Below are 12,098 nucleotides of genomic sequence, written 5' to 3' on the forward strand. Positions count from 1 at the left end.
AGTGACCTGAATTTCGTAGCGACTATGCTTCCGGACTGTCAATGGTCGAGTTGCCAAAAAAGCCGACGCCTCTGTGGCTGCCCGCGTTATATTTTCATGTTCCTTTCCCTTTGCCTAACCAGAAGTCCTCCATCGAGCTCCTGCATTTCCATACCTGCGAAGTTTTGGTGTGGACCTGCCAAAACTTTGAACTGCGTTATTTCAAAGAGTATCGGCGAACGCCAGATGGGCTAGCAGGTGCCCTTAGAAATTGAGGGAGGGTTAATCCTTCTATGTGTAGAGGAAGCAGTGTGTCAGTGTAACTACTACCCTTGAGATTAAGTGCAACCTTCCTCTTAGTAAGTGTTGCGCTTAGCAGTTTTATTCGCATGTAATTATTCACCGAGGCCACCACTGCTGATTCGTCCAGGGTCCATTCCAGAGCCCCCTGCGATCTGTGCCTTCCCCGAACAAAGCCCGCGCAAATTACCTCGTATGATTTCGTATTTCATTATAGTGGGTGCTGGGTTTACGGAAGAGAGCCATAGCAAATGTAAAGGTTCTGAGATACCATATAAAACGATCAATAACGATCAATTAGAGGTCCGCTCTCAGTCTTGAATTTAAACAACGTACTTGCTCGCAGTCCATACGTGTCTCTTTCAACGATGTTGAGAAGTTCAAAATAGTGGAAAGGGTCATATACCGGAATTTGCATGCCAACAATTTTGCATTTTGATTTGGGCCTCACGCCTTCTGAATCACTTAAGGTAGGCATGGGCTACCCAGCGGTCGAGCAGTTACATGTATCTAAATCTCTGTAGTGCTACCGTGCTGCTGGGAAGGTTCATCGACGCTATCCCATGGAACAATCCCGTCGGTATGACGTAGTTCCTGGTCCAGGAGATAGAGACCAAGGCCAGGCTGCTTGGAGGCTCGGACTACCTGCTGCAGGAGGTCTGCGAGATATTTAACGTGCCTTGTTTCCTTGCGCATAAATCTGCATTGAATGGCGTCTCTCAATGCAATGTCCCCCGATTTGTCTGCCAACGAGCAAAGCCGTTGTAGATCCTCTAACAAACTCTTCTCCACGAGGAGTGCTTCCTTACAGGGACCAACAGGCTCAACCGGGTTATCAGGCCACTCAAATTTGGTAGCTTCGATTGCTGTAGGCTTCGAGCGTCCTCCACGTGACACAAGGTATTTCTCCAGCCACTTGAAGTCAGCCAAGCACTCTGCCGCCGAGCGCTCCCAGAGTCTGTATGCTGTTAGTATTGGTATTCTACAGCTCGAATAAACACAGCAAAGTATGCTTACCGCGCGAATCCATGCAAGGTGATGTTGTTTCGGGAACAATCAGCAGCCAATTTGCGAAAGAAGAGCCAACTAGTCAGCTCCTGGTGAATATGGCCTCGGACGGACTGGTAAGAGCCAGGTAAGTTTCCGCTTTCCACAAATAGTACGGAGTACTCCTACCTCTTCAATTTCCACCGTAAAGGAAGCCGTGCGCACTAACTGATCAACATCATGACCGGAAACCTCTGCAATGATTTTCTTCGCTCCTTCGGCCGACATGTTGATGGTTCTCGTTATTTCTAGGTAAAACTTTGAATCAGTAAATCTAGTAAGGAGAGAGTTTCTGAGGATATCAACTACTAGCTATATATGTTACTTTCTCAAAGATTTTGCGATCACCCTCGAGACGTATTTATGACGGCTTTGTTGTATCATGGTTAAAAGGCAGTTGAAAGAGACATCATTCATTTCGCGTCAGTCTGAGTTCATATGTTTGTATGGGGGCGTGGGTTGAATCTAGTCGCGCCTATCCAATGACGCAGCGCTGACCACAGCCACCTTTTATTTAAGCGAATCGCATTGTTTTATATTCAATTTTACTTTCTTTACTTTGAAACAGGATAACTACCAGACATTTCTCTTCAGCAGGCAAACTTCATCTAATGTCACAAATAGGTAAAGACGGGGCATTCCAGGCCCCCGAGTCAAAACAGGCTCAAAGCAAACCGGGGCAAGTTCTAGGCTCACTGAAAGTACAACTACGATAGATGCTAAGTTGACAATAGACTGGAGAAGTATATGGCGCCGCCGAGTGAGACTTCCAAACTTGAGTCGAGCACCGGGTTCGTTGAATACGAAGGCTCAAACAAGCTGAAAGACAAGAAGGCCTTAATTACTGGGGGCGAGTTAGTTGCCTACGTGCTACACCTTCCTTTGGTCTATCTACTGACATTGAGAAGCTCAGGTATAGGTCGTTCTATAGCCGTATTGATGGCCAGGGAAGGTGCCGATATCAGCATTGTCTACCTTCCACAGGAGCAGGAAGACGCGAACAAAACAAAGGAATTAATCGAAAACGAAGGACGCAGTTGCCTGCTAATTTCGGGCGACTTGAGAAGCAATCAAACGTGCGAAAAAGCAGTTAAGGAGCATGTCGACCGGTATGCAAGCGAAATCTGTCATCCGGCGCTAGGTCACTGACTCCCCACTCTTCCTCTTGCTTCAGGTTCAAGGGAATCAATATCCTTGTTAACAATGCCTCACAACAATATATGTGTAAAGACTTCACACAAACTGATCTCGGGCAGGTTGAGAATCTCTTCCGAACCAACATCCTGCAAATGTTTGCTATCACCAAATATGCACTCCCTTATATGTCAAAGGGAGACTCGTAAGGCATAATGCGCCTTCATTTGATCAGCGTTTGGGCTAACTTAGACACGCAGGATTATCAACAATACCTCTGTTGTCACGTTCCGTGGCTCGAGCAGTATGATCGACTACGCTTCCACGAAAGGCGCAATTGTGGGCTTCACCCGATCCCTAGCGCTACAGTTAGTTCCGAAGGGTATTCGCGTGAATGCTGTTGCGTAAGTTCGCAGTCAGTTTTCCTGGCATGTCTCATATTCTAATGCATTCGACAGCCCCGGTGCTATTTACACACCAATTCAAGTTGATACAAGAGATCCCGACTCCATGAAGGGATGGGGTTCGAATTCACAGCTTGGCCGGCCTGGGCAGCCTAGCGAAGTGGCCCCTAGCTTCGTGTTCTTGGCTAGTAAAGATGCTTCTCTCTATTGTACGGACTTCAGCTACTTTCCCTCCTAGCTAAGGTCGAGTCGCTAATATCTAAGCAGCTGGCCAAATCCTACATTGCTACCCCTTGGAGATTAAAGGCGAGAATTGTTGTGGATCGCAAATGGAAAGCTGGTATAATCTATGTCGGAAACCAAAATAGTTGGCTAAGCGAAAGCTTGGAAAGCCACTGAGTGTTGATGTGAGTATTGATATGAGATATAGGCGCGGAGAATTTCCTTAACGCGTCACCCATATTGTATTGACAGGCCTTTTTTGTCACCGTCACTTCTACTTTCTTAGGCGCGGTGTTACCCTAAAACAACAAGACCAAGCCTATTCGCGTGGTCCCCTTCCCAGTATGCGAAATTAAAGCTCGTTCTCTATATTTTGCATTTTTGGTCTTCATCTCTGCGGTCCCATGAAGGCATTCATTACATCTGTCGTAGCATTGGCCTCTCGCAGTGCCCCATTGTACCAAGCCCTCCAATGCTATAAAGTACTACAATAGTTGTTTATCTTCAAAGCAGCCAATCATTTTCTGAAGAGGTGAGGGTACATAAAAGTGGCCTTGATGTTGACGATTCCATAACAGTGACGTAAGGTGACCAGAATTCGAATGACGGATTTGCCGATGCAAAGGATACTGATCTTTGCTGTCAGCCCCACGCGATCATTGGCAAAGCAACTAGAGGATCCACCTGTATGGCGTCAACAGCCTTCCTTCCTCGAAGCGTGGGACGTAAAGTGGACGTCACGCTGTTGATATCCACTAATGCAACTTCAGTAGGCCCAAAAAGCTTTTAATGTAGGTATTTTGCGTGCTATAGGTTGCAAAGGCGAAAATCCTTAATGCTGCACGAAACAAATTTCTTTTCTCTTCTCCATCCTCTACTTCAGAAAAGATTTGGTGACCATCTATGAGTCCTGAAGACATACGCATTACATGTGACTTGGGCCGCTTGACTTCAGGATTGGAGTCCAGCCACGATCTTCCGTGACACCATCTTCATCGTTTCAACCTTTGCTGGGGGTGCTTCAAATTCCATGACTGATAAATTGACCCTCGTAGTGGTTGGAGACGGAGATGTGGGAAAATCGTCACTAGCTTCGCGGGTTTGTCATGTTTACCTCCTATCGCAGTCAAGATGATACTAACTAAGGTCCTACTTAGTTTTGCTTAGACAAATTTGCTGAGGGCTTGGAACCCACGCTAGATGATTCATATCGCACACGAATGGTGGTTGATAACCGCCCTTGCATTCTCGAGATAGTGGACACCGCAGGGCGAGGAAATTATGCAGCAATCCGCGAAACCCATATCCGCGAGGGGGAAGCTTTCATTATTGCATACAGCGTCACCTTGCGGGAGTCGTTCTCTCACGTACGAGCGTACTACAACCAGATCAAAGAGGTGAAACAAGATATGAGCACAAAAGATACTTTACAGCAGTCACCTTCTCAGCGTCCATGTCGTCCGCCCATTGTTCTGGTCGGTACTAAGAATGATTTAAAATCCCAGCGTGAAGTCTCCGCCAAGGAAGGTCGGATGCTAGCAAAGTCGCTAGACTGTTGGTTCTATGAAACATCTGCTAAGGATGACGCAGATGTAGAGAAGACGTTCCACGATGTTATCAGATGCTTTCGAGAACAGAATCTCCCAAATCCTCCAACCCCAGCGTCGAAGCAACCAAAGGGAAGCACAGGGAGATTCTGGGGCAGGGAGCGACGGAAGGTATATAATGCACGTAGGTGCATTGTAATGTAAAATACACCTGTGGGGTCTTAACCGGTTGTTAGTATGTTGACTCCTTGCAAAGATACAGTGGGCCAATAGGCAGGACGCGAGTCTAGTCCAAAATCAATTCAGTAGCTGAAGGTGTGACAGTACCTTCGTAGTGATTCGCGCACTCTAAAGTCTTATTGTACGCTATCTCTGATCCCTTTGCCCTAGCGGCCGTGTTTCCCGCAATTGACAAGACGGGTACAGTTAACTGTGGAAGCTGGTAATTGAAAATAATGTATAACTCTCGTGCAACTTTAGTCAGGTACGTTTCCTACACCAGGCGTCGAGAAAAGCACCTCATGTTTCTCCACTGGTTGGCCCGCCCCTCGTGTGTCTCGTCCAGTAAATACATTGTAGAGCAAATTGCCGGGGGTACAGGACGTATTTATAGGCTTCTCGGCTCCTGCTGTCGTGTGTGCGGGTACCCGCGCGAAGTTCGTTGAAGCATGGCCGTACAACTAAATATTTTGAGCTTCTGACCGTTATTTAGTGTTTCTTCTTTATTTGTTCAATTCACTTTTTGGTTATTTTAGCTTCTACGCTATTTTGTCCGTCAGATTACAGAGGTTTTACTCTAATGTGGGTGATGTGTTGGGTTTCAAGTTATATTTCGTGAAAGGGTGGTCTCATCCATTCCAATGAGACGCACTGACGACTTCGATGACATTGCATTTGACTTGCTAGGTGGTACCCCGTGCCAGCAATAACACATCTTTTACTCCTATAATATGTGCGCATATACAGAGCCGAAATCTGTCATTTGCAGTGATAAATGTATCAACCCGTTCACCACGATAACGCAAACAGTCAACGACCGTGGAATGGCTGTCGAAATTGGCTCAAGTCCAAACTCCATAGACCTGAATATGCGGGACTTGACTGCCAATGTCGTGAGGCTTAGTCAAGCGTGCCCCGATCAACTCGTTGATCATTATCACAACTATTACGTGAGGACAAAGCTGCCAATAGCCAGTTGAACATAAACAGATCTGAGTTGAAGATCTAACTACTGTAGTGGTGGAACTAGTGACAGTAGCACATTGATGGCATGAGGTGTCACAAATGCCTCAGGAGATATGTAGTCTTCTCTCACGAGAGATCAGCATCATCAATCATCGTCCCAATATGACTACAATTCTTCGCCAGATTCTTCATTCATGATATAGTATCGGATCCAGTGAGATCATAACCTACAGAGACCGCTCTCTACAGCAAGTCAGTGAGGGCAGCTCGCAGCAGTAGCTATCGTTCTACTTATTCAGCGCATCAAATCAAGATTTGTTGATTTCATCTGGCATTTTTCCTAGCTAAATGTTTTCAGCCGTTTGTTTTGCATTTTGCACGTCAAAAGCGGATACAGGCATCAGCTAAATTGCAGAGACACGGTCACCACAGTGGTATAGACCATGCAGGCAATCCCCGTCGTAATTATCAACATATCTCCTCCTTTTGCCCACCAAGTATTCGCGATACCTCTCCAATGCAGATAAGCCGGATAAACAAAAATCAAGGGAACACATGAAACGGATCCCACCAAGGCAACAAACTTATCCAAGTCCCTGGCGCCTAGGGCTGCAATCAAGCCACAGAGAACGACAATGCCTGTCCTGAAGATATTCTTCTTCCACTTCATGAGGAGGTCTCGATGACCAGATTTGTGGTGGAATAACCTTCCCTCCATGATCCGCAAAGCAGGAAAAAGCTGCACCGGGGTGCCCACAAGAACAGCTAGCGAGAAGAATAACCGGATAAAATTGACGAACTTATCCGACTGTGGAAAATTGCTGATGATATTGATCTTTGTCTGGCTGCCAAATGCCCCGTATGAGAGAATCCCAACAGTAGCGAAAAGGCAAGTAATAAGGGCCATGACAATGTAGAGGATGCGATCAAAATGGTCTGGTTGCGACATCGAAGATTGTATGGGGAGAATGAGGCCTATCCCTTCGAACATGAATATGGATGATCCGATCGTTAGGGTAAATGTCTTGGTGTCGAAAAGCTTGACTGTGGGCTCTAAGCCATGACGGGAAATTTCCGAAATATTGTAGTAGTATATGTAGCCAACGGCGATGAAAATGAAGACATCTGCAAGTAATGCCACTAATCCGAGTCGGGAGATTTTGCGAATAAAGGCAAGAGGCACGAGAACCACTAACTGCAGAGTGATAATTGTGGAAATGGACGGTGTGCTGAAGTTATAGGCTGCCACCCCCTCCACAAATGAACGCAGGTTCTGCGCAGTAAAAGCAATGGCGGCACACACGAAACCAAGCTGCGTAATTGTAATTGAAACGAGAATAAGGGAGCGAAGACGCGAGCCGGAAATCGATTCTCCAATATCGCCGTAGCCACCGCCATGCTGTCGTCGGCATTGAAGCAGCAAATGAAAAGAGGTGGTTGTTATTATCGAGACTGTGACGAGAGCAAAAGATGAAAAGAGTATGCCACCGTTGCGGAACGCCTTCGGGAGGAAAATGATGCCGGTTCCTATGAAGGCCTTGAGGAGTGTGAAGAAAGTTTTCATGTCTGACGCGTCCCCTTGGGAACTTTCACGACTGGCAAGCAATGGTCTTCTTTCCGGTTCTATTTCATCAAACGATGTTCCAACACTTTCAGCATCTGCCTCGTCTTCCGACTCGACTAGGTTTTCACCGGCGAATCTGCCATATAAGTCTAAGAACTCCACGAAGCTATTCGGTGCAGTTTTGTTGGTGAAGCCACGCTTGTTTCGCCATAAGAACTGCCGGCGAAACGCCCCTGGTTCATTGCGTATCGTGATATCGAGATTATCATCCATTTCTGGCCTGGGAGGGTGCGAGAATGTTGCTGCGCGCTGATCCAATCCGCCCCGTTTCGAGCGAGCTTCGATACGATAGAGGTCACGATGCGTATCGCCTCCTTGCAATTTGAGAGAGGACTGTCGGCTAGGTCCTATGAATGCGGATCGTTGGTTCCCATCGTGATCTGCAGCTCCCTTCCCCCGCACATCCTCATCATGTTCAATGATGCCATCGTAAGCCCCGGTAAATCGGGGATGCAGATGCCTAGAAACAACCTCTGCCTCGCTGTCGTTGAGGTTTTCTAGAGCTGGAGTATCCGCCATTGTGTTCCCCGAGCCGATACCTTGTCGCTTAACACTCTTTGATCGATAGTAATTGAGCGTGGATAGCACGCTGATTTATTGTGGTGATGTCGGTGGAGAATCCTTGGTAACCAGAGCCGGATTGATTGCTCACAGTCATGTGAACAGGGCTAGTATGACTTGATGTTATAACTGCACCTGTCTCGTCAGCGAAAGATATTGTCGCAGTACGTAGATATAAACGGTAAAATTACTTCATGTATGGGGATCCCTGAGTTTGTACTTTGTCCTGTATAAACACGTCCCGGTACCCTTACATGTCGCTCGACTGATCAGACATTGTGAAACGTGGTGCCCAGTATTAATATGGGATTCATAGCTCCTTTTCGTATTGTATGAGTAACATTTGTATGTCTTTTCTGTGTTGGATCCTTGCTTTGTCTATGGCGTATTTATGACGTCGGCATATTCGCAGCAACGAAGGTCAAGCTAATCTTTAGCGGCAGGTGATACACCAACTTTGTAGGCTTCTGGCCGTAACCAATTTCGCTAGTCCCGAAAAAGGTTTGCCCCATTTTATTTTCAATTGCTGAACCATGAACTTAAACGATTCCACCGGGCATAAAAAAACCATACATACATTCACCTCGAAGGACTGAATCCTGTCCTCGCCAAAAATGTAAGCAGTAGGAGAAAAATATCACTGAACTTGCATTGTCCTTTTAAGCAGGCATTTGCATGCGATGAGAATGATCCAACCATGACGCAATATCGCAGGCCAAGAATAAGTTGACAGGCCATCGGCATCTAGAACCACTAGCGAATGACAAATCTTGTTTACGGGAAATGGCCGCCCATTGGAATGGAGCAAATGGATGATTGGCAGCTTCCGCTGTGACAATACATAAGTTTGGCGGTTTATCTCGGTTTATCGCATACGAGATTTACCCGCATTGGCAGTTGGCTCACCACTTGATGGAACCGAATTGATTGAGACTCTAGGACCTACAAGGCGATCTCTTTGTAGTAGCCGTCGCGAGTATGTTTAAAAAATGTATTGAAGGTTCTTTGGCAGGTAGGTGATTATCGACGTTAGTCAGTCCTACCGCCACCATTATGTATCAGCCTAGACAATAAAGTTAATTGAACAGGACTGAAAGGAAACGGTGTTCGTAGGATGACAGAACCTCTTAACGATGGCATGGTACGTACAATATTCTTACGACACGAAGCGATTGTTCCATTATTTAGTAGATGGATCAAACAGCAGTTTTATGATACGTGTACTTCTAATCAGCCGCCATTAACCTGCACGATCTTCAACACGCCCTATTATCTTATTGGTATCGAGAATTCACAGTGCAAGTACTGATAAGTCAATGTCAAGGTGATCCGCTATATCAGGAGCCCAGCTTACTACCATATAGATAATTCCTGGCTTCCGATTAGTCTCAATCATCCACGATCCTAGCAAGAATGGGTCATGACGTTGCGCCGTTGAATCCTCCCTGCCAATTCTCTATCGTCACATGCTACGTAAGTTCCCTGCTTTCCATCTAGATATCCGTTAATATGCTCGCCGATAGTACATAAAAGCCGACTCCGCCACGTATTTTAACCTGAACTTGTTAATCTTCCAGCGACGAAACTGTTCTACCGATTCGCTACGATGCCCGAAGTAACTACTAAGAACGCCGAGGAATCCCGTGAAAGAAAGCTAAACATCAAGACCGCTGAAGAGGACAATGAAACTGTGGTAATTGCGAAGAATAGCTATATTACGAGCAGGCGGCTGTTGGCTGTGTCCCTCGCAAAGATAGATAACCCAGGTGTTGCGCGAGCAAATGCAGCAGTGTCTGTGGAAAAACCCGAGGGCGACCTTGAATGGGCGAGGAAAAATGACGGCTACGTATGATTTTTGCGATTGTGGCCATTGGCGCCGTTTTAATGCTAACGAAATGAAGACACCTCTTCAACAACACATTCTTTTCTGGGATCGCGATGGCGATGGGATGATTTTCCCTTGGGATACATACAACGGGTTTCGAGAACTAGGTTTTAATATTATCTTCTCGATCCTTGCGACCTTTATTATCAACGTCAACTTTTCGTACCCCACACGCCTGGCATACTCGTGGTTCCCCGATCCCTATTTCCGCGTGTACTTGACGAGCATCCATAAAGCGAAGGTTTGTTCTTAAGCTATCGCTATACATTGGCGGCGATGATGAAGCTGATTTTCCTAGCACGGATCGGACAGCGGCACCTACGATCCAGAAGGTCGCTTTATACCGCAATTGTTTGAAAACTTATTCTCAAAATGGGATAAGGATGGTGATGGCGCCTTAACTCTTCGAGAGCTATTTCAGCTAATGCACGGCCATCGATGTGTTGCTGATCCTTTTGGGGTACGCTTTATCCTTCGATCCTGGTAGCAAGCTTTCGCTTTGGTTTGCTTTAGTACTGATCATTGCGCAGTGGAGCGCAGCCTTGTTTGAATGGGGGACAACTTGGCTCCTAATTCAGAAGGACAGCAAAGTCTACAAAGAGGATTTACGGGCAGTATATGATGTATGACAGCCAATTATTGGCGATGCGTGATGACACGGCTAATATCTGCTAGGGGTCATTATTCTGGCGAATTCGCGAAGCAAGACAGACTCCAACTGGCTGGGCGCAGGGCTGGGGTTTAGGAGGCGATGGGTTTATCGGAGGGACGAAAATGTTCCAATAGTCAAAGTGGTAGATGGCAGTGGAGTTTGTCACAATGGGGCTGTCAACCCAAAATGACCGTTAGGCCACAAAAAGTGTGAACACACAGGTTGGGCTTCAAACAGTACATCTCAGTATCCTTTTATATCGTCAGGGACTAGTACCCTGATTAGTCAGGACACGAAAGTAACGTGCTTTCGATAATCGGAGAGGAATTATGTTGCTCTTTCAGAAACCCATGAATGGTCCGGTCCGTCTTTCTACCCCGTGTAATTCATATTTTGCGTACAAAGGCATGCCGACTGCGGATTAATAGGGCGAGGAGCGAGTAAGACTAGTTCGTATGACTGACTATCAAACTTGAAACTTTACTTTGCCCCAAATTTGTACATGTATTGGTACTAAATACTCCGTTCTAGCCGTAAACGCTGTTCACCGATCGAGGCGTCTTGGCCGGCAATCAGTAACCTGTCCTACCTGTGTATGCATTTTCATTCCGCTAACCTAACCTTTTCACTTCTCAGTTGACTGACGCAACCATGTCCTTGATTCAGCGTTGGATCACAAAGCCAGGGCCCACAACCAGACTTCTAGAAAGTAACAACTCGCATATATTCACATAAGGTACAATGAGGCATTGACTTATATAGCGTACGTTTCAATTACGATAGGATCTCTCCAAATGCCCCCATTAAGCCTAGCTAACAAAGCAATCAAAAGGTCTACTGATGATCCTCAGGCCCCATAGGCTTCTGGCTAGCCTTCTCCACGTTCTTTCTTTTAGCCTCTGCCGACTCGCTAGGATCATTCTTGATTTGTGCATCGGATGCCGTTTGTTCTTCACCTTCGTGAGATTCGCTGCCTAGTTCCGTCTTGTTTGAAGAGGAAATTGGGGACTGAGTAGAGCGTGTATCGGGCGTGTCGGAATGCCGGCCTTCCAAGCCTCGAGATTTATTGATGGCTTGAGATTCTGGCGAGCTGGCAACCGGGTTGCTCACTTTGGATGATTGTGAGGCGGAGCTGGCATAGGATCTCGCCAACGGGGTGTTACCTGGATGTGCTGTTAGCCAAAGAGTTTTTCAAGAAGCAAATACCTTACACGATGTGTTTCCGAATGAAATGCGCGGTTTCGCACGTACAAGACGGATAGCGTTGATGGCCATATCGATTATATGATTTCAATTAGTCACGAAGGCCGTTTTGATAGTGAATGCTTTTGACGTGGCAAACGATGCTTCTGTTATTTTCTGACTCTTATAAAAACATTCCGTAGTCACTACTTATTCAGTATCGACCAGTGTAGGGTGACGTCAATACCAAGCTCGATCTCTATCTTATGATGTAAGAACTCATTCATTCTCACAATCCAGCTTAAACACCACATTAAAGAACTAAGAGTGGTCCAATTCACGAGTAATTGCGGAGAAATTCGTCGAAATGGGGTAT

General features: G+C 46.2%; 6 protein-coding genes across 6 annotated transcripts; 3 read left to right on the forward strand and 3 right to left on the reverse strand.

The window, feature by feature from the left end:
* Positions 1 to 789: 789 nt before the first annotated feature.
* Positions 790 to 1,605, reverse strand: N7446_009032 (uncharacterized protein; the record flags this gene model as incomplete). The annotated part of the gene is made up of 3 exons (XM_058517777.1): positions 1,456 to 1,605; positions 1,297 to 1,400; positions 790 to 1,237 (listed from the first exon to the last, which is right to left on the reverse strand). The coding sequence occupies exons 1-3, from the start codon at positions 1,552 to 1,554 to the stop codon at positions 790 to 792; spliced, it is 651 nt and encodes a 216-aa protein (XP_058368565.1). The 5' UTR covers positions 1,555 to 1,605.
* A 332-nt stretch (positions 1,606 to 1,937) lies between these two features.
* Positions 1,938 to 3,232, forward strand: N7446_009033 (uncharacterized protein; the record flags this gene model as incomplete). Its single annotated transcript, XM_058517778.1, has 7 exons — positions 1,938 to 2,005; positions 2,061 to 2,180; positions 2,235 to 2,435; positions 2,501 to 2,665; positions 2,721 to 2,864; positions 2,919 to 3,073; positions 3,132 to 3,232. The coding sequence occupies 7 exons, from the start codon at positions 1,938 to 1,940 to the stop codon at positions 3,230 to 3,232; spliced, it is 954 nt and encodes a 317-aa protein (XP_058368566.1).
* An 884-nt stretch (positions 3,233 to 4,116) lies between these two features.
* N7446_009034 (Ras family protein) lies at positions 4,117 to 4,837 on the forward strand (the record flags this gene model as incomplete). Its single annotated transcript, XM_058517779.1, has 2 exons — positions 4,117 to 4,185; positions 4,244 to 4,837. The coding sequence occupies 2 exons, from the start codon at positions 4,117 to 4,119 to the stop codon at positions 4,835 to 4,837; spliced, it is 663 nt and encodes a 220-aa protein (XP_058368567.1).
* A 1,381-nt stretch (positions 4,838 to 6,218) lies between these two features.
* Positions 6,219 to 7,961, reverse strand: N7446_009035 (putative amino acid transporter; the record flags this gene model as incomplete). Its single annotated transcript, XM_058517780.1, has 1 exon — positions 6,219 to 7,961. The coding sequence occupies one exon, from the start codon at positions 7,959 to 7,961 to the stop codon at positions 6,219 to 6,221; it is 1,743 nt and encodes a 580-aa protein (XP_058368568.1).
* A 1,508-nt stretch (positions 7,962 to 9,469) lies between these two features.
* Positions 9,470 to 10,674, forward strand: N7446_009036 (caleosin family protein; the record flags this gene model as incomplete). The annotated part of the gene is made up of 6 exons (XM_058517781.1): positions 9,470 to 9,476; positions 9,581 to 9,849; positions 9,905 to 10,129; positions 10,187 to 10,348; positions 10,419 to 10,511; positions 10,564 to 10,674. The coding sequence occupies 6 exons, from the start codon at positions 9,470 to 9,472 to the stop codon at positions 10,672 to 10,674; spliced, it is 867 nt and encodes a 288-aa protein (XP_058368569.1).
* Positions 10,675 to 11,374: 700 nt separating this feature from the next.
* On the reverse strand, positions 11,375 to 11,815 carry N7446_009037 (uncharacterized protein; the record flags this gene model as incomplete). Its single annotated transcript, XM_058517782.1, has 2 exons — positions 11,375 to 11,703; positions 11,752 to 11,815. 2 exons carry the CDS (start codon positions 11,813 to 11,815, stop codon positions 11,375 to 11,377), a joined length of 393 nt encoding a protein of 130 aa, XP_058368570.1.
* Positions 11,816 to 12,098: the final 283 nt, after the last annotated feature.

Source organism: Penicillium canescens (genome assembly GCF_028828765.1).
Source record: "Penicillium canescens strain IBT 15451 chromosome Unknown utg000006l_segment0_segment0, whole genome shotgun sequence".
In the NCBI taxonomy this organism is placed as follows: Eukaryota; Fungi; Ascomycota; class Eurotiomycetes; order Eurotiales; family Aspergillaceae; genus Penicillium; species Penicillium canescens.